Here is a 27,865-nt window from a genome sequence, read left to right as displayed (position 1 = left end):
ACACATGGCTGTGACTGTAGAGTCATTAGTACTGTTTACTGTGATTTATTAGGTCTTAATGGAAATATTTAATACTGTAAGTGTTACACTGTTGCACACATCAAATATTTTATTAGCCTATTTCACAGTAAAATGTGTTTCATTGGCTCCACTCTGAAGCTGCTTTGCTGGCTCAGTGGTAGCATGGCTGACTGTCATTAGTGTGTCTGGCTGGCTGACTGTTTGGCTTTGCGCCTGTCAGTCCTTTTCAAGCTTCGAAACCTACCTACCTGAATTCTCGATTTACTGTAAGTAATGACATATTTGCAGTAAGACAATGGAAGAATTTCCCTGCATTTAAAATCAGTATTACTGTTAAAGACATAAAACAACAAAAAAAAGGTTAAAGTGTACTCAATAGTGAAAGTGACAGTCTGCTTACCATTTGACACATTGTTCAGAATTTTTATGTTGCTTGTAGTTCATGAATTTGGTCCGGTTACAAAGAATAGCATCATATTTCATAAGCTTACCAGACACCTAAATCAAGTCACATGACAAGACTCAAATTTAAGGACTGGAGACCTTACCTGACTAACAGGGATAAAAGCCTTGACTTGATTTTGACTCAGTCATAACCTGAGACTTGATACAGTTGACTTGAAAGGATTTGACTTGTAGACATTGAGAAGTTATGTTTGGCTTTTAAAAAAAGTAATGGATGACTTCTTGTGCAGTATAGGGACAAACCTGGCAACCTGCCTGGACCAGCAGACCAGCAGAGGCCAAGACACGAGGGGGCTAGTCCAAAAATAAAAAAAAAATGGCCTCAAGGATTGTGTTGTCAATGATAGCGTTAGAAAAAGAACAGGGGTATGCAAGTTCTGCAGCTCAACCAGTGACACAACCGCCACTTGATCCAACACTCCAAAAGAAAGGTATGTGGATGTGTCTTTTTAACTAACCTATTGGCAAATGTTACCAAGATAGAAATAGTGTTTGCCACAAAATGTCAAATTTCACTTAGATTTATAAGGTGTAAGCAGGCTGCAACAGTTTCAGTTAATGTGAAGGTAAAAATGTAACACCACAGCAGCTCTGCCTCCAGGTTGCTGAGGTTCATTTTTATTTTTGCGAGATATTTTCTGTAGTGTCACAGCTCGCCACTCCTTTTCCATCGCATTCATGACAGCTTTTTATTTAATTTTTGGAAGCAGCACAAGCCTTCCAGATGGTTTCCAATAATATTTAATTGTATTGTATTGATCTGTTGTAACAGTAAGGTTTGGGCCATATTCAACCTGTCAAGCTTGAACAAAATAAGAAAGTTCAAATGCAGTTTTCAACCAAAAAGTGTACTGTGAGTGGGAACTCTACGATAGTGCCATGGCATTTACATGACATTACTTTTGTGCTCTTTACAAGGTGAACTCCCTCTTATTTTGACATTCAGTGAGCTTCCCCAGTGACCCACTGTGGGGAACTCTACTTTCAAGAAAAATACAGTATCTAGATGTGTAGACGTAGACGTGCTAGTACTGGAGAAGCTCACCCATGATTTGAAGGGGACAATCTCTTTGTATTCCTAGAAATGATGAATGAATTTGACCTGCTGCACTCTTTAAAAAAACACATTAATCAGTATTGTAGCAGAATAAAATGTTGGCATTTCTACGTTTCTGCAAACCAAACAAACATTAAAACTGATGCGTGTCATTTCTACAATACATGCATGTATATGACCTGGTTTACATGGCAGGAGGTGGAAGGGATTGTAGTGGTGTTACGGCTAGGAAGAAGTTGACCAATCTATAGACCACTGTTCAAGCCTGTGTTTCAGTGTTTAAGTGTGTTTAACAAGTCGTCGGGACATTTTCCAGCCGTGTTTGAGGCAGCAAAATTTTAAGCATAACATGATCTTTGCCAACCCCATCCGAGTATTATTTGTGCCCACACTTTTGCATTTAAAAATAAGCCAAAAGAAATGTTGCAACATAAAGATTCAAAATATATGGGATGTGTAGAATAGTACCTTGCTAACATTATAAGTAATAAAGTACTTTAATCGAAAAAAAGACACACTTAGATGAAACTATTCCTCTTGTTTAATCAACATAAGTGTGAAGCTGAGAACACTGGAATGTCCAATTATTCCTGAAGTAGTTGGAGGTCATCCCGAGTGTTGCATGTGGGCTTCCAGAAGCTCACTGTTCACAGCAGAGTTATTTGTTGATGAGCACAAATGAAAGCAGGGAGGTAAGCTGAGGATGTAACCTGGAACATGAGTGGAATGTCCACTTAGATGATATACTGTACTTGCCTCTAGACCACCTGACACATACCAGCCTCGCTTAGAAGCAGTCTGACCTCAGCTCACCGCCTTGTGTGTGGATGGGTTGACCGTGCCCTGAGGACTAAACGTTATTGAAATGTCAACCTGGATGGTCTAGATGTTGCTAAGACACACATCATCTCAGCTTACAGTTTAGGGATGTGGATTGTTTTTAGTGTTAGTGTTGGTCTGCTGCAGCTCAGTGTGATATACTGAGCCACTAACGCTTCCGCCCTCTCTGCAGCTTATAGCCTGTTTGTCATCCTGACTGGACTTTTCTTTCGGGTTGAGATATTTGTTTTGTAAGCCACCCGTGGCATTTTCCCCGTCTCTGTGGCACATTCTGTGTTGCTTTTCTTTCTTCTTTTCGTTTTTATTGTTTTTACACGGATATAACTAAATATAAAATGAGAGAGAGTTGGTTGTTGTCGGGAGATGTTTCCCAAAGGAGATGGTATTTTTAAAAGACAACTTAGTTCAGGATGTATAATATACAACTAACTCCTCTTCTTGTTCTTTATTCATCAATGCGCTCATCTCCCCTCTGAACTTTAACCTACTAGTATGCTGTGACACTGACCATTATGAAGGTTACTCCGCTGCTGACCTTGCTGGAAGTCCTTCTGGACCAAAGGGCTGGCTGAAGGCCTGAAATGTAAATATAAAATGAAGTAACATAAGAAGAGACATCACTGGAACCCAACTCAGAATGGTTTGTTGGCATTCCAGTAATGTTGGCTGCTTCTTCTGAGTCCACCACCGACCAGACAGCATGCAAACAGAGAAGGGTGGTGAATTATGGTAACACTGCTGTTTATGACTCGTTCAACATGTGCCTATATCAGTTCCGGACACAGCTTTACACAATTGTATGTATGTTGTATTTTTCTGTTTCATGTTGCATACTTTATGCTTTGTTTAATCCTGCGGTTGCTTTCTTTTAACTTATCTTTGTGGATTACTTGACTCGTGTGTATATAAAGTTTCTTCTATAGGCCTCGAGAGGTTTTCTGAGTCTCAACTGCACAATTTGCTTTGCCTCTTTTGTTGCTGTTTTTGCTGCTTTGATCTGCTGTGCAAATGAATGAGTTAACACTTGCACAACAAAAATGAATGTTACACATCTGACCTGAACCTGTTGGGACCTGTCAGTGTTAATGCAACACAGAGGCTATCTGTTACTTTCCAGGCGGGAAACATTCACGCGGAACATGACAGGATAAAACAAACTCAGCATGTCTTTCGAGTGTGGATCAGGCTTGGTTACTATTCTATCAAGTACAGACATTCTGGTATCAAATATAAAATATACTTGTATGTATCAGAATCAGTGTTTATTTTTCAATTGCTGATAAAAAAATATGCATCAATGCAAATAAATAGTAACTGAAGTTATCAAATAAATGTAGTGGAGTAAAAAGTACAACATTTGCTTCTAAAATGTAATTGTGTAGAAGTTTGGTGTAGAAGTGAACGTGTGGGAAATTAAACAAAAAACATGTTAAGAAATTGTCCCCAAAACTCAAATGTTCAAGCAACAGAGATCCTAACTCACTGAGCACCAATATCATGCTGAATCCTTGTTTCTGTTAGCACGACAGTGAAGTGAAGGTACTAGACAATAGTAATATGATACATTGTGTATTGTGTAATGATTGAGAAATAACTGACAACAGAGGTTTGATTTACAGTATGTGTTGGGTTTCACAAGAGCCACCAGAAGACATTTACTAAAAACTAAATCTGTAGTGAAACTGCTCTTCATTTCCTGCTGCTGCATGCGCTATGATTTGATTACTATGTTGTGTCCTCAAGTGATCTGTCTCTGTGGGATTGTTGAATATTGGTGAGAAATAGCAAAGCATGCTTTTTTGATTCTGAGGTAATGATCCAAAGATCAGCTGTTTACCCTTGATAACATCTTGTGCAGTCAAACTTCAGTTTAACTGTTGGAAAAGTCTGGGCAATGAATAACATTGCTAACATGACTCCTCAATTCTAAATGCAATGAAAGCAAACACCAGACAACTAAACCAAGCCAGGAATACTTAGAAATCCATATGCAATAGCAATTTCAGCAGCGTTTAAGAGTCTAAGGGATGGACTATTTCCTGTATTGCATATTCATCTTTGACTAGGAGATCTAGGTGTGGTTTCAGATACTTTATGATCAGGCTTGACTCTACATGTGGCAGTTATGTTATGTTCCTTTTGACTGAAACAGTGTGACAGGTATAAACAAGAACAGATCCACAGTGTTGCTTTTAAATTAAAGACACTGATACCTGAAAATGGAAATCTTTAATGACCGCAGTCATCAAGAAGAAGGAGAAGATGAAGTCCCTATTAGCAAATGACACAGACACACAGACGGACAGTATAAATATATGCACAGACATTTCCCCTTTTCTTCTCTCTTGGTTTCTCATAAGCACTTCCTCTCTTTCAACAGAAATATGCAAAAACATACTCACATTACTAGTAGTTCTATACTTGTGAGGAACTTCATCTACAAAAATGTCTGCCTTAGCACCTAATCTGAAGCTTCACCATCACGTCTGACAGTGCAAGAAACATAATTGGTTGCAAGCAAGTCCAAACTTTAGCCAAAAATATTTAAATCTATTTGGATATTTAAATCAATTTGGAGGTAAAACTGAGCTTGAGTGCACCTGAAAATTCGATAACAGTATTTGAACACCATCCCAGTTAGCAGAATAGAATGTTGACAGTTAATGTTTCTGCACACCACGGATAAGTTCACAGTCGAATGTGTCAGGCGCTATTTAACATATTAATATTTTTACAATACATGTTGATTACCTGACTTACAGATCTGAAGGCATTGGGGATGTTGCTTGAATTACAGGCAATTTTGCACTTGTCTGTGATGACAAAAATACGTAATTTAAGTAAAAACACAATGTTTTCCTAAGCCTAACCAAGTGTTTTTTGTTCCTAAACCTAACCAAGTGTTGTTTTTTTCTATACCTAACCAAGTGTTTTTTGTTCCTATAACTAACCAAGGGGTTTTTGTGCCTAACCTGACTAGAGCATTAGAACAGTGTTGTCACAAGATGAAATTGAAAATAGATCCTGAAGAAACAGAAATTTGCAACACGAAGAAATGTACAGTTACAGCATAACCGTTCAAAGGTTCATTACTGGTGTTAATTCTGCAGTGGGGTTGTTAATTACACAGGAACAGCAAGTAGTATCAAAGGTACTGTATAGGTTAATATAAACTGCATGTTGGTCTGTCTGTTTGCATAACTTTACATGTTAACATCGCTGTCAGAGAGGACTGATGATTGAAACTACAAACATTAGAAATTGAAATAAGAAGGGAAGAAAATGTTCTAAAAACTGTCCTCTCAAGTTTTACAACGCATTGGTCAAGACAAAGACAGAAGTACAAGGGCACACACACAAACACACACACACACAGACACACACACACTAAGGTCAGCATTGTCAGGCAGCCTTCTAAAGGCATTGCAGAGCTGTTATGAACATGACCTGCCTCAGACAGTTAACCTTTTCCTGGCTAACACAAATACAGGCAGAGAACCTCTGTGCTGCAATGCAGTGAGAACTTTGCAATGATCAGTTTCTATCAGTGGGTTTGCCCTAATGTTCGACTTTCCTTTTGGTTTATACCAGCTGCCTGTGGGAATAGCTGCAAAAGTGGAAATTCATAATGCAATGTAACAGCACAGAGTGCCATTAAGTTGTCATAAAATCTTACGTTAAGTTGAAAGTCTAGATTGCATCATGGAATAATCTGTGTGTGTGTGATGTAATATTGCGATATTCTGTGATTTATCTTTAACAGTATTTTAATAGTGCCACCTAAATAAAATACCAAACTGTATAACCACATTCAGAAACAACATCTTTTCAAGTATGTTGTCCTGATCTATACATGATAAAACCAACTGTATGCTCAGTCTTACTCTCAAATGCAGCAGTTTTCTTGCAAACCGCATGACTCACTGGCATGGAACTCATCAAACAAAGTTATTGTTATTGTTGAAATGTTTCCATGTTAATCAAATGTTTTATTTAAACCAGGCAGGCAGCAATAGAATAATCCAAACACCTAATGTAAACATGTTGCAAGTGCTGCAGTGACTTGCACATGCGTTTATCTGCTTTCGTGACATTTATGGAAGCACCGCGAGCAGCCAGTAGTGAATAAATTGTTCACTGTATATCACAGCACCATTTTCTCAGGTCTTCATTTCCAGAATATAAAACTGCAAACGTTTTACAGTCGTGGCTGTGACTGTGGGCCTGCGTCTCCAACAGAAAACAGATACAATGAAATTATGAAAACAACATCCGCGTTGTGACTGAAACAAAGGTGAGATTTACCTCTTTGTTTTTCAGTTTTCTTTCTTAATGGCGGTATATAATGGCATCAACTCTATGCTGGCTAAATGATTGACAGAAGTTGGATATTCAGTTGCCCGGCAACAGCTAACACTCATGTCTGAGCTGACTTCTCAAAACAAAGGCAGAGTGGCTCAACAGAAATGTTCAAGCATATGAAGTGAGTGCTGACTATGTGATAATTACTGAAGTAGCTCTGGATAAAAGCAGCTTCCAACGAGAGAACAAAGTTTTATTACCATCAAATCTACAGATGTGCGGAGAGGACTAGGCACCTGTGAGCAGTGCTTGTAATGGGTCAGTGCTCACCAACACGCTGTCCTGGCACAGACACATTCTACTCTGATGTTCTCAAATGTCTCACGAGATGCTTAATAGCAGGTTCTCTTGATTCATAATAACCAGGAGGTAATATACGTGACACTTACGTGTTCACTCTCGCTTGCCTCCTTTTCTCCGCCGGTGCTTGAGGTGCTTTGTTTGTGCAACACACTGAAAGGAGATATAGTGTCCAACGCACACACACGCTGGTGCTCCTGATGGCCTGACCGACTGTCCCAGTGGCAGCACTATGGGCCACTGTCAGGGACGTTTCATCAAAAACTGGACACAGTCCGTACGTTTACATGCACAGCTTAGTCTGATTACAGCCATAGTTCAACTATGCTACTCAATCAGACAACTGCAATTATCCGAGTATACATGCCGGTGAGAAAATTTGATTATTGGGCCGGAGCATGTCATACCCCGGTACAATAGGTGGCGCTGTACCCATTTCAACTAGTGGTAACAGAGCCACCTCCGGCTGACCTCGTTACGTCAGCAGCTGCCTCGGCATTCAAGAAAGATGGCGTACGAAGAGCGAGACGAAGCTACATCTTTGTACATTTCGTATATGGTGTACATGATAATTACACAAACTAGGTGCACAATGGCGCTCTTTCTTGCGGTGATTTTGAAGGAAAGACGCCGCCGCCGTCCATCTACTTCCGGCTCACAGCCCCGGGGAAAAATCTCGCGCCTGCGCAGAACGCAACATCCGATCCGATCCGCTGGAACGTATACATGCAGGAGTAGTGCGACTATCACTCGAATAATCTGGGTGCTTTAATTCGACTATGAGAAATCCGATCCGGTCCGATTTTAGTCAGACTAAGGTGTATACATGCATGTTAAAGATCCGATCATAGTCGGACTAACACAGTAATTCGGTTTTCTTGAGTGTCATGTAAACACACTGAGTGTTGGAGCAGAGCCCCGTCCAGCCCTATGAAAGCTGCTCAGAGGTGTTTGAGGCCAAAAAAGCTTGACTTGCCTAGTATGAAAATAGAGACTAGAGACTGAGTTGGCTAACTTCTGGTTTTAGCGCCCGGCTAAGTTGAATGGGGATAAAATTATTTCATAGATCCGACAGTCCAAACATGGATGTAAAGAACATCAGGGCTGCAAAATGTTAGCGATTTTCTCTCAAACTGGCTCTATTTCATGACAGATGGACATGTGATTCTTGATTTAAAGGGAGTCAGGAGAGGTACTGGAGGATGTACTGTTCGCACTTAATTTCAAGATTTTGGGGCTGTTTTGCCTCCATAGCATGTCTTCCTTTAGATAAGGGGAAAGAAAATGTCCAAGGTGATTATTTCAGTTCAGATTTCTGTTCCGGACATTTAAGCACATTAGAGCATATTAGGCAGCTTAAATGGCATTTTTAATCTATCTATCTATCTATCTATCTATCTATCTATCTATCTATCTATCTATATATCTATCTATCTATCTATCTATCTATCTATCTATCTATCTATCTGTCTGTCTATCCTCTCGTGGAAGTTATGTCCTTTTAATCCAATCCCTATGAAAGTCAATTAATCCTCATTTTCTTATAAGACCCCCAGGACTCTCTGTATTGACCCTTGGAGGTCCCCAGACCCCACTTTGGAGAACCGCGTGTCTTTTTATGTCCCGGTTTGTTTCTGTGTGTAAACAGATGCGCCCCCTGCAGGCGGCGTCCTCCACTGCTCCTCCTCCTCCTCCTATACCCCGCTCTCTGACTCCACGGCTCCTCATTCACTAGAAGATGGCGGACTGCGCTCCACTATTAGATGAGGAACTCTCGTCCTTTGTCTTCAGTTACCTGACAGAAAACTCCGGCAGCCAGGTAAGACCCCGGCCTCTTTGGATACACGGAACCTTGGGCTATCCAACCCGGGGGGCGTCTGAGCGCGTCGCCGGCGGTGGCGCACGCAATGCCCGGTTGATGCGAGGCTCTCGCCCGGCTTGTCAGCAGCATCTCCACGGCTCAGCGCGACCCGGTGTCTCGGTCTGCGTGCGTGTGTGTGTGTGTGAATGTCTACTATGTCTTGACGTCTGGCTTTCACGTGTTTTTTGGAGGAAATGTCATCAGCCACGGGCAGTGAGGGAATCTGACGGATTAAAACGAAAATATGTGTTAGTGTCGGTGCTGGAAGCGGAGAGCAGCCGGTGTGTTGCTGCTCCGGGAGGATTATTTGGTATGCAGAGGGGCGCTTTGGAAACTTTTGACGCAATCTTGAGGGAAGTTTTAATTTCAGCACTGGAGACTTGGACACGTGGTGCGCATCTGAACGCATGGACTTGGCCTGAGGACTATTATGATATTGTGACTTTATGATAGTAATCCATCGGCTTCAGGACTGCTTGGTTTTAAAAGTTGTGCAGGGAAAAGACACCCTTGTATGCCTTTTTGTTGATGCATGACCCGGCCGGTTGGATGTCATTGTTTTCTTTATTCCTCTCGTAGAATCGAAGCGGATGTTTAATAAAGAGTCTGTTTTGCGGAAGCTCTGCAATACACCAGTGCTGTGTAATGTTATTTATCATCTCCACTATAAGCTGCTTGTCACAGCACGGTGAGCTTAACCGGGGATCTCTGTGCTGGATATCTGCAGGCTGAAGCTCGGTGCGCTTCAAAGTTGAGCAACTCCCACCGACGATTCCTGTAATATCATGCTAATTGCTCGATTTAACAGACAGATAATCTGCCAAGGCAACTAACTGGGAAGGAGACGGCGGGTTTCAGTCAGCTGAGAAAGTTGGTGCAGTTTTGCGTTTTCATAATCGTTTGCGTAATCGTTAGGCAACGGTTACAAAACGTGTGTCTGGTTCACACGGTTGTTTGATTTGGCAAATAGAAAACATCGCATCCCTGGCCGGAATTTACGAAGGGAGGATAGTTTGTTCACCCTCGGCGTTGCTGTTGGGTGGCAGGGAGGGGATTTTCACACTGAATTTCAAAAAACGCAAGACGCCAAACTGCATTAGGGAATCTCTGCAATTCAATGATTCCTTGCTCATGGGCGTTCATGCATCACCTAACACCTGGATTATGTATTTTCAATGAACGGATAGGATCTTTAATTGAATTCGGCACACACCCAACAAACTAAGCAGCACTTGTTAAAACAATATGGGAACTTTAAGATCTGGCTCTCCAGTTAATCCCAGATTAATCTCCTACCAAAGTACCCCGCGGAGGGCGGTAGAGAGTGGTGTTTACCAATTATAGAAATTGAGATTTCATCGTAATGGTGTGATGCTTTGAACGTTAAATGCATGCCGAACTGTCCAGGAGGAATTGCTTATTACAAATAGCTCCTACATTCTATAGTTTGACATGCATTTTTGTGCGTACATGGGAGTAAAGAGGAACTTGCGGATTTCCGAACGGGATTTGGTGAAAAATTCTAATTCTAATCCCCGTCTCCCTCTTGGCTGCAGACTGCGCTTCCGAAACACGCACGGTAATCATTGCCGTGCACGTCAGACCATCACACTGTACGTCATCGCATATACAGGACCCCGGTGTTACTGCATCATAGTGTGACGTAAGATTGCGTCGTGGTGATCGTTAAGGCTCCGGTTGCGCGGTCATCGGAGGGTGTGTGTGCGCGTGCGTGTGTGGAGTGGGGGCATCTGTCACAGCTGATTGACAGCTTAAACAGGTTAATTCAGTGTGTGGTGGGACCCAGAGAGACTGTGGGCTATTTATATCGTGCAGCCATGACATGTGCCTCCACATCACAGACACACACACACACACACACACACACACACACACACACACACACAGAGGAAGTAAATGCACCAAATGCTTCAAAAACATTCCATAATAAACGAGCTCGCACTATGACTACACATTCTCATCATACCACAGTATAATATATCAAGACAGTGGCATTCATGTTGTCCTTTGACATCAGTCAACTGTAACATACTGCTAATAAACATAAAGGAATTTTTTGTATACCCACTTATTATACATTTTGGTATTAGTATGTCTCATGCCTCGTGGTGATATTCCCATCATAACCTCCCATAAAATCCCATACTGTGTCTGTTGTCAGGTTGATTTCTGAGGAGTTCTGATGTTAAATTTGGGGATAGCATGATTATTACCTCGCCTAATCATCAAGGCCGATACTCTACATTTTTTTTGTGATTGTAGATATCAGTATCTGCGTTTTTATGTGTCGAATAAGAATAAAATCCATTTTAAAAATGGAGCTACTTTGGCTGTGATGTAGCATCCTCCCTTAGTCCACACTCTACTTTTCACTCGCTGTCTCACCCACATCACCATCTGATTGGTCGTATGTCACAAGCAATAGCCAATCAACACTGAACAGGGGGCAGTGGTAGCCCAAAGGTTAGAGAAGGAAGGGGTCACCAGTTCGACACCCCGGAACGGCAGGATAAATCTGGGTGCCCCACCCTCTTTACCACTCACTCGGGTGCCCTTGAGCAGGGCCCTTTAACCCTGATGCTCCAGTGCTCAGTGGCCAACAAATCAGACCCCCCCCCCCCCATAATAAATAAAGGTAAAACAATAATAATAATCTGAATCTGCAACGTAACTAGTCGCTAAAATGATTAAATAAATGTAGCCTAGAGGAGTGGGAGTATAAGGTAGCAGAAATACTCAAGTATGCTGTACTTGAATACACTCACTTACATTCCATCGCTGTTTTTATCCAAAACAAGATTACCACAAATATGCATCCGTCTCAAATATCAGTTATGGTCTCCTTGATTGTATCGGCCGCGAAAAAACCCACATCAGTCAATCCCTTGCGAAAGTGAAATCACGCAGACATTTTCCATGTGATGGAATGATGCATCCTTAAAAAATCTTCGTCACGACTGTTGTTCCGAGCGTGAGCGGCATACGGCTTGCAACAAGCTCACATAGAATATAAATGATACTGTCAGACAGTGTGCAGCGAGATGATTTAAACAGCCCTACGTCTACCTAAAGGTAAACGACAGGAGAAATATGCATTCATTCCTAGAGTAACATGCATGCTGTTCTATTTCCTTGTAATGCTCGATTGCTGCAAAGTCCTTCAGCCACACAGAAGGGGAAAGATGGACCGCAACTTGAGTGTATGAGGAACGGGGGGGGGGGGGGGGACACTGTACATTTTATCACTGCTTGAGTTCTTTCTTCATGTGTAGCCCGATAAGGTTATCTCTTCTTCAAACGCAGCATTGGCGTGTTAATATTTACTCAGGGTTATTAGGGCCGGCTGCTGGCTTTCTCTCCCCCTCGCTCTCTCTCGCTCCCTTTTCAGTGTGTCTCTATGCCGCTCGCCCCTGCCGGCTGGTTATTGTAAAACTACTCTATCCTCGTGACTGGAGTTACAGAACAGGGCTGCTGCAGTCATGTGAGTCGTAGTGGAGGGAGGGAGGGAGGGAGGGAGGGGGGCGTTACCGTGACGTAGACGAGTGACAGGCCGTTCCTCCCCCCTGTTCCTCCTCCTCCTCCTAACATGTGACTGCCCTCCCCCCCCCCCCCCACCCCCGTCATACAGTCCCTACCTCTACCGCACACACTGTACACATAGTCGCTCTAATTTCTGCCTTTCATGTCTTTTTTCTCATTCAAACTTGATCCTTCCTGTCTCTATCTCCCTGTATTTTAGAGGCAGCTCATGTCACATTCAACCCTCACTGACTTTGATTTGTGACTTTCCTGTATTTATTTATTTATTTAATTTTTTTTCCACCCTTATTCAAGCAGTCAGCATCAAGTGCCATACACATTTGCTTTGCATGAGAATGGATGAATTTACCAGAGCATTTTGAAAAAGAAAACAGTCAAAATGTGTTTTTTGTACTTTGAACTTGGACAGAACCACAAGAAGTTTTTTTAAAAAAATATATACTTTGTCTTTTGAGACGTCCATATGAATTTTTGTCAACATCTGACCTTTTCTCAGCAAGTTACAGCCAAGAACCAAAATATTATCGTCTGCATTTTTCAGTTAAAAACAGGTGTAATCCTGTATCTCATTTCTGATCATCCAGATGTGTCCAAAAAAGTTCAGGGATAATAGAAAGGGTATGAAATTATAAGGGAGGATACTGAAGGAAAAGTGACTTTTTTCAGAGAAATATATTAACCGTGGGACATGAACAACAAAAGACACTGTGTGGGTTTCCCTGACGGCGTTATCATGTTCACTATGGAGCCCCTGTAGGGCCAAACAAGACACACGATACTGCTCAAAAGCCGCTGTTTATGTCATAAATTGATGGAATAAATATAACTTTTTAAAGCTGTTGCAGACAAGTTTTAGAAACTTGAATGGTCCTGATTTCCAAAATGTCCATACGTAAGTTTAATTGACAAAATGCTGTTGTCTTAGTGATTTTGTTTTGCATCTCTCAGTGCCAAAAGCGCTTTTAAAATCTTTTGCTGGCAAACTAAAAGTACAGCAGTAACATAGCTGTTGTTCTGTCTACTGACACATGCCTTGACCCCCTGAACTTTGACCTGCTCACTGTAGGTTGCGGTATTGGTGATCTATCGTAGTCTCCCTGTGATTCACTCAACGGAACAGCATCAAATACAGCCCTGAAATATTAATGCTCCTATCTAACAATGTAACCGCAGAACGAGCTTTAATGTGTGTGTTTTAGCACATTTTTATAGTGATGCTCATGAGCTCAAGTCTGTGTGTGTCCAGCACACAGTGACAGAAGGGACAGGTGAGTCACTGCAAGGCTGCAAGCTGAACACATTGCACTGCAGTGCTGCACATCACGACTCAGATAGACCGGTAAGAATGCGCGAGGAAGATAATGACACGGGCAGGGGGATAAAACGCGGAATGACTGATAAAAAGCTAAAAGAAGACGGAGGGGTTTTGTAACAAAAAGCTCAAATCAGTGGACGGAGAAGGAGTGAAATAAAATATATCGAAGAGAGTCTGTCTTTCCGTCTGTCCCTGGCATGGTACAAATCCCAGTCCCTGCCAGTAACACCTGTATCCATCATTCTCAGGTGGAACTTCAAAGCCTTGTTATTTATACACCTGTCTGTCTGACTGCCAGTCTTACCTGGCTGTCTGGATCCTTCACTCTTCTCTGTCACTGTCCAATTTAAATCGGATTTATTGGTCTACATCAGTGACGCGCCGGACTGCCAGAGGACCAAATATAGAAGGGAGGTTTATATACCATGTACAGCTATCAGACCAAGTGCGGTCTGTAGGGGACCGTGTGACTTCCGATCCGAAATTGGATAGGATCATGTGATAGCCGAAGACGAGAGCTGAGGGCCTGTTGTGTGGGAGGGCGAGCACACACATCGAGGCATCGGGGGTTATAGGATAAAGTGCTGACTGACAGTATGAGGCTCTATAGGGCTACCCAGTAGCACAGTAATGGCTTTAAGCTTTATTAGGTTTTCCATTTGGTACGTTGGAGGCATCGTTTCCGCGATGCAATTAGCGTTTTAAACACTTAAGAGATGTGTTTCGTCTTGATTGGTCTACTTGATATAGCAACATGTATCTTGGGGCACCAGAGGAGACAAACATGGAAGCAGCGAGTTATTTGTTGATGTCTTGGAACAATGTGTTCTTGAAAAGTATTCCCAAAGTTTTTCAATTACCAATCTATTTCAACCCCCAACTCACATCTTATTACTCTCCGAGGCTGGTGCTGGTTTCTCTTTTTGGTGTTTTCTTTATCACAACCCTCCAGTTAAGTGTTAATTTAATGGCTGTGCGGAGCTGCAGTTGAAAGTCTGGATTAATTTTGAATATAAAGCAATTGATGCAGTGGCTTTACATCCCAGAATTCATCAACCATTTGGGCTTTTTTTTTTTCTTAGATGTTGACAACAGTTTTCGCAGCAGAATAGTGGAGCGGCATAACTTGGATGCACATAAAAACTTTTACGGCCCCTGTAAGGAAACCGCTGCGACTATTTTCACCCAAGGTCTTGACCTCCAGACCTGTGCAGAACTAACTACGTTGAAAAAAAAAATAAAAGTAAAATCACACGTGGATTCAAAGCACACAGTTTACTCACATGAATATGTTTGTTGTATTGTATTCTCGTCTTAAATGTAAATATGTTCTTGTCTGCTTTAATTTGCATGTGACTTTCCCCTTCAAGAGCAAAGTTGCTTCACTGGCACACTGAGGGGCAGAGCAGAAAAACTGACGAGCTAATATTTTACTAGCATATGCCCTGTGGCTGGTTGTGTCCTGTTACAGCAGGATGTGGTGTCTGACGTTAAATCGGCCTGATCTTCCCAGAGTCAATCCCCTGGATGGACCCAGAGTGGCTCTAAACACCCGGTCAATGATTAGCATTGAAATAGGTCTGGGAGACCAACTGCACTGTACAACAACCTTTCAATAAATCCAGTCATACACCTGGAGACAGAAGCTTCTTTGTTTTAGAAACAAAATATGTATTTCCCAACACCCCATTTTAGGTTTATTGCTCTGAGTACAGTTTACTGTTACAATTAGACTTGGGAAAAACAAAAAATAAATCAGTCACAATCACAGCGTTCCCTTCTGAGCTGTTTTTGAAAGAGTGGTGATTCATTTCAGCCAAACATCAAATTTGTGTAGAAAATGAGCTTGTGAGCTTTCTACCCATAATGCACATGGTCAGCTCTTCAAGTGAGTAGCTTGTTAGTAGGCTAAGTGTCAGGGTCACGTCTACATCAAATGTCATCCCTCAGTGTGGCTGCTGGCTAGGTAGCTTGCTAACAGTTGTTCAGACACCCAGTCACTTAGCCCTTCCCCTCCATTTGGCTTGTTCAAGCCAAGTGGTAGGTGGTCCCGATTCTTGTTGGGATAGAGGGGCAGAGAGAAGTTTTCAGGCTACATGGCCTCCAAATGGAGGTTTTAGCTAGCTAGTTGACATTACATTGTTATTGCGTATTTGTGCATGTAGTCATATATTTTTATGTCCAAAATGTAACTTAAGCCAAGCAGAGAAGTTGCACTTAGCGCTGTTCCTCTATTATCAGTGCAGACAGGAAGAGTATGAGCATGGGTTGCAAAATTTAGCCCATAGAGCAGTGCAGGTAGCCAAGTAATGAAACGGTGTTGCTTCTTCACGCAAAGTTTTGAAAGAATTGCGAGCATCCATGCTTTTGTATCTCCAGCTGGTGGCTGCAGTGTGAACTACAAGTAAAAAGTAAAAATATTCCATTTGGAACGCAGCAAAAGCGTTCCAGATCTGAAAGCCAGAGGAGGATTTTACTGATGATACGGTCAGATGCATGGTTGTCTGTCTGCATCCGGTGGATTTACAAGAGGCATGTTGTGTCATTGCATGTCCTCTGTTTTTAAGAATTGTAGTGTTAATCAATGAAAGAGAAAAAGCTTGGCTCTGGTCTGAGTAATGTTTCCAAAGCCAAGCGCTGTGGGAGCCTGGCTGATCACTGGTGGTTACTGTGGTGCTGCACCAAGGTGTGTTTGTGTAAGTGTAGTTATGTCTGTTTATGTGTGGTTGATCATTGTGTGTCCGTGTGCGAGTGTGTGTGCGTCATAGCGGGCGCTGGGAATATGGCTGCTTCCTCCCAAATCCCTCTGAGGTTCATCAGGCATCCGGCTTAGACGCTGACCCCCCCACAGGGTTTGCGTGAGTGTGTGTGTGTGCGTGTAAGCAAAAATGATAAACTGCATGTGTGTCACATGTTGGAGTTTGCTGTTGCTAGCTAACATGCTAGCAGAGGCAGGTGAGGGGTCTCTCAATAATTAATTGCGTGGTGATTCATCAGCTGCTCACTCGGGCCTGCTTGGCATTACAGGCCGCAGTTACACACACTCTGACTCACATTAGGGCTGCATGACTCTGGATTAAATAAGAATGATTTTCTCCCTAAGACTTGAGATTGCAATCATCTCTCACAATAGAGGAAAACAATTTTCATAAAAAATGGCGCTTCTGTAATCTGATCTTTTTTGGTGTGCCCATGTTATGCGTAGGGCTCCTGTTATTAAACTTAGTGCAGTCGGCTGAAAACTAGTTTCATAGCCTTGTTGGCTTCATCATCCCCAGAAATATCAGGTCATGCAGCAGCTATGTATATTGTCGTACATATCTTGCTTTATAAAAAGCTCCGAACAAAGGAACGTCTTCGCTTCAGACCGGAGTCTTATGTCCACACTGCTTCCTTGTGTACAGCTTGTCTTTTCACTTGTTGATGTAACTCAGGAGTGATTAAACGCTCCTGATTTCATGCATCAGATACCCCTGCTAATGCGAATGTGGTGGAATCCATTTCACTGAGATTGCCTATGAGATGGAGGTGTGAATCCAAATTGAAATTTTAATGTGATTAATTGTGCAGCTCACATGTAGGATAGAGAGCAAGTAAAGATACGATCCAGATTAATTAAGTTGTTGCTACAGATTGTGGGACATTATCATCTCTACGGTCCATAGGTTGATTTTCAGTCGTGATAATTTGTCATTTACATCTTCTCTTTTAATCAGCTTTATATTCAGTCTCCCCCACAGAGCGCAGAAAGGCTGCGGCAGCACTTTAGCCTTTAGCTACCTTTAGCGTGGTACCAAGCACTAGGTTGAACAAGGCCAGTAGGTGCTACACCTGCCTTGTTTCTGCTTCTCTTTGACCTAATTAAAACCGACTGAGATCGTACATTCTTGTTTTAAATCAAGTGATATTAAACCTGAAATGAAAAAAAGCTGGTTATTTTACCACTTCTCAATATTTAATGCAAGATTCTACTGACTAATCCGACTCCAACTCTCCAGAGTGAAATCTACGCCCGCAGCGCAGGGGAACAGGAGGAGTCAGAGGTCACAGTGTCAGCAAAAGAAAGTGCTCTCAGATCAGGACATGGACAGGACAGCTCTTTATAGACTGGGAACAGCAGCAGAATCCCTAAATCCAGTTTGCATCCTATCTTGCATGCATGCGGCAGGATCTTCCAAACAGTTCGTCTTCCCCCGAGGTGGAGCAGCACTCAGCCGTGCAAAGTGTCCAACACGCACAATGGCTCCATTGCGTGTATTACACAGAGAGGCAGAGAGAACAGATAAGATGGGAAGAAACTTCAGCCGCAAAATCGAGACCGCTGAGCGAGAGTCCTATTAGGTATTCATCATCTGACTTTCGCCGTCTTAATTTATATGAAAATCAATTCGGTTGGTCGCCGCGTTCCAGGTTGTTGCCATTTTCTCTGTGACTCAAACCAGAGTGGGATGTGAGGATGTAAATTTCTCCTCCATCTCATTCCCCCCTCTCTGTCTCTCTCTTTCTCTCTCTGGGCTATAGATTTAAAACAGATTATATACTCTACAGTCAGAGCTGTGATTCACTGTTATCACCTCTCATCATAGCTTCTTCTCTCTCCTCTTTTTATGGCTCTTATCTTTATGCCACATTCAGACACGCAGCAGACCACACGGAAGTTGCCGTTTTGGTTATTTACGGTTAAATCATCATTTACATACTATTTAACCTTTTGCGACTCACTGGCGGCGAGCAGGTTTGGCGTCTGGCCCCTGTCATTTGGATAAACGATTGCGCTCGCTGCTTTACAAGGCTTGCACAATCATTGTGTGCAGGCCTTGTTGGATTTTGTGCATTTGTTAAAGGGTTTGCGGATTGAGGAGTATATGAAATAAGGTTGGTCCTGTCTCATTATCTGTTTCTGTGGCCCTTCCTTATGTCAAAATCCAGTTTTAACACCTTCATTGTTGTAGTGCTTGCAGGGCACATATCCCATGTAAAGGCTGTTTAATCAAATGACCACAAACTAACTGATAACACAGTCAAAGCGGATATTATCGAGTACATTTTACTCAAGTACAGTTTTAAAGTGCTTCGCCTGAGCCACCAGTTGTCTTGATTGTGTCCTGGACAAGATGATCCCCATCAGTTTATTTTAAGGGTTGCTTGTACTTTACTTGAGTATTTCCATTTTGAACTACTTCATACATCTATTATGGATTAAAATATCGCACTTACTTAAATACTACATTTCTGTGATTACTTTATTTAGTAGTTACTTTGCAGATTGCATGCTGCATTATTCCGTGTCCCACAAGGAACCCTGTCAGGCGCTTTGGGTGTCTTGAAAAGCGCCATACAAATCCAATCCATTATTATTATTATTATTATTATTATTATTATTATTATTATTATTATTATTATTATAAGGGTGCCAAACATGTTTTTCATGTGGACGTCTCGTGGCACGTGACTACCGGATCCATTTCCACACACTTTCCACCATTTCATTGTGTGTGTAAGCAGCCATGCAATGCATCCTGGTAGTGTTGGATTTTGAGAGACTTGCCGCTCCTCATTTGCATAGAAAACTCACCATTGTGGAGTTAAAATCCAGTATGTTTTTTCAAATTAGTCGTCATGTTTGTCTGGTTTAAAATCCTGGAGCAGATAGGCCATGTTCGGCGTTTGTCGAAGAGCCAAAGCAGCAAAATTCTAGATTAATTTATTTAATCGCAGTCAGATAAAAAACTGTCATTCAGCCAAGTGGATAATCCCAATAGAGGCCAGAAAGATCTGCAGCCCTCTAACACGTTGATCTGGCCATGTTTTCTTGTCTTTTCTTCCACCTCGACATGCTGTTTGTCTTCTAATCAGCTCATTTTTATATGTGTAATCTGCCATTGAGGTTGTCTTTACCTCAAAAATCAACATTGAATGTATGTATTGTCTTAAGGTTTCGCCTCAGTGGATTAATAAACTGGCCTCTTGTTAACAGTATCCATTATTTTATGCATGTAGGATGGGGTGGCATGTAGAGGTACGGGACGGTTGTGCGTATATATTTCACGTGTTCCCCACAGGGATTTGATGCATGTGTACATCCCTCAGCTGAATTGGCCCTCACGTCGCGGCCTTCTTCCTTTTCTATCCGGGCACGCATGTCGACACTCGTGTCTATGTGCAGATGTGTGTGTATACATGTATCCAGCCGTCCTTAGCTAACCTTTACTTGCAATTTGTATTCATCACAGGGACCCTGCTGCTATATTGATAGTGTCAACATGAGCGTTGGGCTGTTTGTCATTCTCCGCACACGCACACATGCACACACGCACACACACGCACACACACACACCATCGCTTGGTACACCACCTGAGGGAGATAGGAATGGGTTGAAGGAGAGGGAATCCAATCTCACCCAGCAGCTCAGGGCTTTGTAGGGAGGCATGTGGAGGCCCAGCAGTCGCCGAGCTAGCTGGCTGCCCTATTTCTTTAAAGCTCTCCTCCTCAGTTACCTGATTTATCACGGGGGCAGCCACCAGGGAAATGTCTTATTTTAAGCCAGAAAGAGTGCACCGAGGGCCGTGTCTCTCTCTAAAATCTGCGGAGATGAGAGGCAGATGAGATGAGAGGGATGCTGATACCACAGCGACATGATAGCGTCGTACAGAGCCCGATGTTATCCACCTCACCACATCTGTACACGAAGTGGCATTTGAAGCATTTAAGAGATAAACGAAGTGGGCGGGACTGGATGTTCAAAATCTTGGGATTGCACAGTGTATAACAGCAGTGAGGCTTGACTTGTAAAAGGGAATCAACAACAACTATAATGTAATTAATATAACCCAAACTAATGGTAGTTCCGGTGCCTTTTCAACACTTTTCAAACTGTTGAACTTTAACAACAAAGATGTAATGTTGAAAAATTGGACTGCTACCTCCTGTTGTTAAAATTGAGACTCTGACGCTGTGCCACACTGTAATAAAACACAGGGGAGATGAATGAGAGTTGTGAGAGCGATGGAGGTTTAAACGCAGCTCCGATATTGGTTCGGGCTCCGTCACAGCCCGCAGCGTCGGTCTTTCCCCCTCTCTCTCCCTGACGTTTAGCCAGTGTTTTGGCTGGGGCTCGTCCCGACTTAGTCGCCAGACAGATCGAGTTGTAAAGATGTCTGGACCGTGGATTGGCACACGCCCAGCTGCACAAACACATCATCACTCCCCCGACACCAACACTATAGCCTGCTGGACCGGAGAGGTGACACACATCGATGCGCACGCACATACTGTGTGTCTGCCAAACAGAAATGTATATACCGGCATGTCTTTTCCCTCCCAATAATCCACTGGTCCAGCAGGATTATTGAATGTGATTACGACTCGTGCTGCACAAGGTTAGGGATTACGCGGTGCATTCGTGGGCAGTGCAGAGTTTCTAAACTGGTTCTGTGCCGGGCTTGAGGAAACACTGCAGCAGACCTTACTCTGCTTGCTGTGGTATAACTCCTATACATGTATTCATTATGCTAGGCGAAGCATCGGCAGTTACAAATGGTTACACAAATGAGACCAGTAAGAGTTAATGCAGTAGCATTGGTGTTGTTGTAGTAATAGCAATGCTGGAGATTCTGTTTACAAATTAGCAGTAAATCAGTGATGGGCACCTAGTCCATCCTTACATCTGCTATCTGTTCTATATGTTTTCAAAAGCCCCATCATAACACGAAACAACAGCTACCCACAAGCTAGGAACTGTTAACACTAACCTAGTGTGTGACTAGTAGTTGTAGTGGGGGGGTTTTACTACAACTACCACGACTTCCTCAAAAATGGCTATACCTCCAGCTGTAGCAGGCTGCCACTACTATCAGTAGCAGCTGTAGTGTATGGTAGCGTATGGCTTTAGAAGCATTAGTATAAGGGTTAGGATTAGGGATCTTAAAAGAAAAAAGCAGCAGTGGTAGTCGCAGGGTCGTGAGAGTTTTACCAATTGTACCGGTCGAGATCAGGACTGATCAGATTTTATTTATACCTGTGCCGTTATTCTGCTCATCGGTCCAACTGTTCATCGATTCTCTCATTGATTCCGAGCAACAGTCTGTCTGTCACCATCGAAACAGGATAAGATGAGAATGTTTGCACCAGCAGTCGTTTTCGTTTGGTTTTCTTTGTCTCCAGCACGACTCCGTCACCTAACACGAGTTTGACATCATTGAGCGATGCCAACTGTCCGCTCAGCAATGTCGGCGTTGATTAAAGGAACTGATAAGCTTGGAGGCAAACGATTCTGATGGATTGGACAATCTGGAATTGCTTCTCAACTCCCATCGCTTTGTGTTGGTAGTGGTATCAGAGCTGGAGATAATGATTGCTAATTGAAGTAGGGCAGCGATGGTTGCAGTAGCAGAAGTAGCGGCAGTGGAAGTACCTTCAGTATCAATCTAGTAATGTGCCATCAGCAGCAGTAGTAGTGATATGATAGTTCTTTACCACTGTACCAGTCATCATGTGACTGAGTTGGAGACCAACTGTTTGTAGTTTCAACAAAACGACAGTTGTTTTTTATCTCCACTGTAGACTACACTTCTGAACCCTCCCCTGTGTGTGTGTGTGCGTGTGTGTATGTGTGTGTGTGTGTGTGTGTGTGTGTGTGTGTGTGTGTGTTTTCAAGAGCACTAGTGTAAATGAGAGAAAAGGTTAAAGGAAATTTCCATGGTATGGGGTTAGGGAATATGAGGACAAGAGGGCGCGTGCACACACATACACACACACAGACACACACACACACAGATGCCAGCGTGGCACATAGCCGTGGCAACCAGGTGCCAGGGGAAGGCAAGCACAGACCAGTGTGAACTTGCACTTCTACACATAAACACACACACACACACACACACACTTAGGCGACCGGTCATCGCAGTTATCCAGAAACACAGCCTATCACATTCTGTTCAAAGTTATTTGATATGGTTCAATGCAGCAGCACACACACACACACACACTCGTACACACCCACACACTAAACATCTCTCGTCGTCCATTACTCCCGCTTTAAAAGCCATTTGTTGTTATTTTTAGATGCTGTTGCTTCCTCGGATGAAAGGTGCATTAATGTGTGTGCGTGTGCTTGTTCATTTGTGTGCGCTCCAGCAGGGAGTGTGTGTTATAAATAGGTTCTCTTGGCACAGATGCGCTCCGTCACATCGCCGCGTTACGACCTGTGTGTGACCTCTGGTTCAATCATAATTACTATAAGACCGCTGTGTGGATCGTGCTCAATCACAGCTGGAGCCGCCATCGCTGATCCTATCTCCATCCTGCAAAATAAAAGAGCTTATGAATTACAAGCAGTAACTTAGTAACTGCCGACTAATGTAATAACTCATCAGAACTTAATAAATTGCCTTTCTGTGGGAGTCCAAAATGTAATAACCTCGAATATTGTGATGTAGTCTCCTGATAACGCGACGTAATTTCACTGATAATTCATAATGATAAACACATTAGGGTGGAGTTGGCTTGCAGTGATGGGCTCAGGCGGCTCTGCAGGGCTTAGTGATGGAAAGTTTAGAGGTGTGTGTGTGTGTGTGTGTGTGTGTGTGTGTCTTTGAGTGTGTGAGTCACGCATGTGGGTTGAAAGCAAGCAAGCAGGCTTCTACCTGCATGTCGCAGTAAGAGTGAGAGAGGGTGGGTGAGGCCACTAATGTCCTTTGGGATGTATATACAAACACACTGGCACACACACACACACACACACACACACACACACAAACACACATGTCATGCCATATATGGTTTGTGTGTGTGTATATGTTCCCAATAAAGACACATCCTTGTCTCTACTTGGTAACTTTCCACTGGCACTTCATCCCGCTGCCATTGCGTGTGTTCTTAGTTCTTCTTCTCCCACTTTATATCCCGTCATGATTTTCTCTCCCTCCTCTCTCTCTCACTCTCTCTCTCTCTCTCTCTCTGTCTGTCTCTCTCTCTCTCTCACTCTCACTCTCTTGCTCATTGACCTACTTCCCAAGGCTTGCGTGACCACAGAACTCAGTGCTAGGGTGATATGGCATTACACGCACGTGAATAATGCTTGCACATACATATTTACAGCAATGCACGTGTTCGCATTCGCGTCATGCATGAGGAGGGGAGACCTGCTACCTGGGCTCTTTGCAATACACCAAAGGCTCAGCGACCACAATTACATGCTGTTCTCTCTGAGAATAACAGTTTGGGCTGGTCGATGTAGTTATATGTAATATTGATATACGTCACACAACTGTGTGCAAAATCACATAAAATTGACCTTTTAAACCTGATTTAAACGCGAGGTCCATACGGCATTTTGTTTGGATCACAACTTCCTTGGACCGAAATAACAAAAGCTGATCACATCACTGAAAGCCATTAAACAGTTAATTAATACAGTGCCACTAATCAGGAGCACATCTTTCAAGCAACATTATAGAGAGAGAAACGTCACATTTCATGATTTCAGCGGCTGATTTTGTCTTCACGTATTCATCATCTCGCCCGCTCATGTTGTCTTGTTTCTGCGCGATGTTCAGGAGCATGACGATGCCATTTCACGTGAGAATGTGTCACACTCGTCAAAGTTCTCCCGCACTCTGTCGGGTGCCGCAGAGATCGATGCAACAACTTGCAGTAATTGCCGTGATCACAGAATTGAGACCTGCCCGCAGGGAGCATCGGGTTCAGGTTGTTAAGGAAATGCTTTCACATCACTCTGACTTAACTGCAATTGTTTGTACTTGCTCTTTCACACCTTCAGCCTGTCTGTCTGTAGGCAGTGGATATCCTGCTCGCATCAACGGATCAAAAACGAGTGGCGTCTTGTTGATTGTGCTACGTAAAAACATTGACACACCCATGCTGTAGTTTGTTACTCCTTCTCTGTCTCGTCAGTGTTTCCCTCTCACACACACACACACCGAGGCGGGGGTGCTGTTGACTGGAGGAATGTCACTACTCTGATGCAATATGGGTAATAAGCCAAATTCTTTCATGGTGAGTGTGTTTGAATCAGTATGTGTTTGAACACGTGTGCGTCCATAGGCCTCTTTGAAAGGCTGTATGCGAGAGAGGTGTTTGTTTTTTATAAGTGAAGTTATGAATGTGTTTACATGGGTAAATGTGTATGAGTGAGCGTTAACGTGTGTCTCCTCCTCCTGCCGGTCACCGAATGTCGAATGTGATAGCTGAACATTCGAGTGTCTGAACGTTGCAGGCCGGATCATCTCGTCCTGGTTTTTCTGCAGGAACTCTTCTTCATGTGGCTTCACCGCATTAATAACCGGGGTTCTCTGTGAGTTTACAAAAAAAACTGGCGTGTGTGGCAGCTGCTGGAGCCGAGATTTGTGCTGATGCATAAAGATGAGCTGTGTCATCTCGATGCATGAAATAAATACTAGCACAGATTTTCTCCTTCGTTGTTCATTCTTGCCTGGGTAGAAAAAACCCTCTGAAATAGCATGAAGACAGTCATGAGGGCTCACTGACCGGGGCTAGGTAATATTAGAAGATATGGATACCCTGCTCTGAGTAATACAAACAGCAAATATATGACGATGATGTCTGACACTTTATAGACAGCGACTATATACTAGTAGCACAACGAGCCAATGTGTACTGCGCCTGCCAACAGAGCAATATTACAAAAGAATATGAGCCTTACAGTCATGTCAGTAGACTCTTTATTTCAATTTTTAAATTAAGCAGTTGACCACTTCAGTACGTGGGCCAACCTCCAGGAACAACTTAGAGACAGAGATGATTTGTGGTCCCTAGTATCATCACGTCATTTGTAACAGAGTATCTGCATTGTTTTATACTTATATGATCCCAGCTCTTCTTCTGCCTCTGCTGGTTAGCTGTTGGTGTAAGTTGTTTTCCCTCTACAACACAGACACGCCACCGCATTCAGAAACCCGGCTGCCAATCACATCAGCACTGAGTGCATATCGTGCGTGTGTGTGTGTGTGTACGTGTTGTGTGCAGCGTGTTAAAGCCCCTAGCCTTTCTCTGTCTGTCGCGCCAGACACACCTCTCTTTCCTGTCACTGCACACCTTTCACACACACACACGCACACACACACACACACACACACACCTCTTCTGTGTCTCTCTCATGCTTCATGCTTTTCCCTCAGCTCTGCTCGTCTTTGTGCTTTTCTCAGCAGCGCCTGACCTCGTTTCAACTCTCTCTCTCTCTTTATTTTGCTCACTCTTTTCACTTTTCATTTGCTTTCTCTACCATTTCGCTCCCTGGCAAAGTCTCTCTTTCCTCCGCTTTTCTCTCTTCCTCTCCATTTACTGTATTCATTCCTTTCACTCTTTTCTTTCTCTCTCTCTCTCTCTTGTAGATTTGTTTTCTTTCTCTTTGATGTCAGCATTGCTCTCTCTCTCTCTCTCTCTCTCTCTGTCTTTCTCTCTCTCTGTCTCCGCATTTCACTTGAATATCTACCAATAGTTTAGAGCTGCCTGGTTTGAGATAGCAGCTCACCGGGGCAACACACACACACACACACACACACAGTGACAAGCACAAGTGACCATAAGTGAGTGATTGATGTTTTGTCAATCACATCTGGGATTCAGTTTGACGACACACACACACACTGACAGGATGAGAAGCACAAACACTGTCAGAGGCAGGCTGATAGCCAATTGACACAGCATGAAATACAGAGAGAGAGAGAGAGAGAGAGAGAGAGAGAGAGAGAGAGAGAGGGAGTCTGGGAGTTTTCATGGTCTGATAGCTTATCGATTCCTCTGCAGGTGATTTCAGGAGGAAGACGATTGAGGGAGGAAGAGAGAAAGTAGACAAAAGAGACAGACAGGTGTGGAGAGTGGGTAAAAGAGATAGCGAGGTAAGAGAGAGTCCCATTATTTGGAGAGAGCAACGCAGATGCAGTTATCTGCAAAATAGAAAGGGAAAGACCTCTGACCTTTGGTCTCACTGCTATCAGCTGCATGTATTTTTCGCCTTTCTAGGAACTGAAGCAGGAATGTTAAATATATTGGAGTGTCACAAGCACATACAAGTTAACTTTGCACCACCTTCTCTAGTGAAAATTAAGGTTTTCATCACACAGTATAGAAACAACGTTCTATTTCTAAGGACTAAAGGAAACTAAGGGTTGAATAACTCTGGTTAGCCCACGAGTGGAAACCGATCTAATCAGTAAGCCTTAGAAAAGCAACATTTCACCCTGTAGTGGTCGTCCAGGCTGAAAAGTAGCCATTTATGGCCTTTGTTTTCCCTGCAATTTAAGCTAGGCTAATCTGTGAGTCTTGAAAGCCTGTTTTGGCCATTTTAGTGCTTAGCAGAGTGAAGAACAGCTCTGCAAAGCCTTGTCTTCTCCTTCAGAGCTAAGCCGGTCAATGAGCATGTGTTGACAAGCACGTTATAGCCTTGAAGTTGATATTCATGCTAATGAGTAAGCATCGGGTAGCTCCATTTAATCAGGAGACATGAAGACCAGTTAGTGGCTTTCCCTCGCCCTGTATGGCCCTGGATGTTCCAGTCTTGCAAGCCAGACTTAATTAGCTTCAGAGTGTTCTTTAAATAAATTAAATAAGGTGGCCTGACCATCCCTGGTTAGCCTGGTTAATAACACACTATCTGTATATTGTGGTTAGTTTGGCTTGGCTCTGTAGAGGAACTCACTTGTATGGTCCAGTCTGCTGATCCATCTAAATGTAGTTGAATGAGTGAGTTTTGGGCAGGATCCCATGTCGGGTCCCATCTGTTGACATAAACGCCATTGACAACTGATATATGACAGTCTTGAGGGGTTGTCCACTTCATAGGGGGACATTTCACCGACTATCCCTTGTGACTCTGTTCTGAGGTAGAAGGGGGCACTCGAAGGAGGGGCAGAAGTACAAATTGGAAATAGGATTGAGCCTTGGTTGGCCCCCATTGGCCCTAAAGTACAAATCATGCTAGTTGGAATGGAATTACCCGTTTGGCCCTGTGTCAGAATGCAGGGTAATGCTATTTGATACTCAGGTCAGAGTCAGGCCCACTTTCTCTCTTTTGTGGCTTTTATGTGTGTTTGGGTGGTGTTA

At 43.0% G+C, this 27,865-nt stretch overlaps 1 protein-coding gene across 1 annotated transcript in view; it reads left to right on the top strand.

Moving 5' to 3' along the window:
• The first annotated feature begins 8,762 nt into the window (after positions 1-8,762).
• Positions 8,763-27,865, top strand: part of ppargc1b (peroxisome proliferator-activated receptor gamma, coactivator 1 beta) — a 97,806-nt gene continuing 78,703 nt past the window's right edge. The window contains exon 1 of the mRNA XM_030396190.1: positions 8,763-8,864. Coding sequence (XP_030252050.1) covers positions 8,784-8,864 — 81 coding nt within the window. The 5' untranslated portion in view covers positions 8,763-8,783. The remainder of the gene's footprint in view (positions 8,865-27,865) is intronic.

This window comes from Sparus aurata, chromosome 18 (genome assembly GCF_900880675.1).
Source record: "Sparus aurata chromosome 18, fSpaAur1.1, whole genome shotgun sequence".
Taxonomy (NCBI): domain Eukaryota; kingdom Metazoa; phylum Chordata; class Actinopteri; order Spariformes; family Sparidae; genus Sparus; species Sparus aurata.
This window is presented reverse-complemented; position numbering and strand designations above follow the sequence as displayed.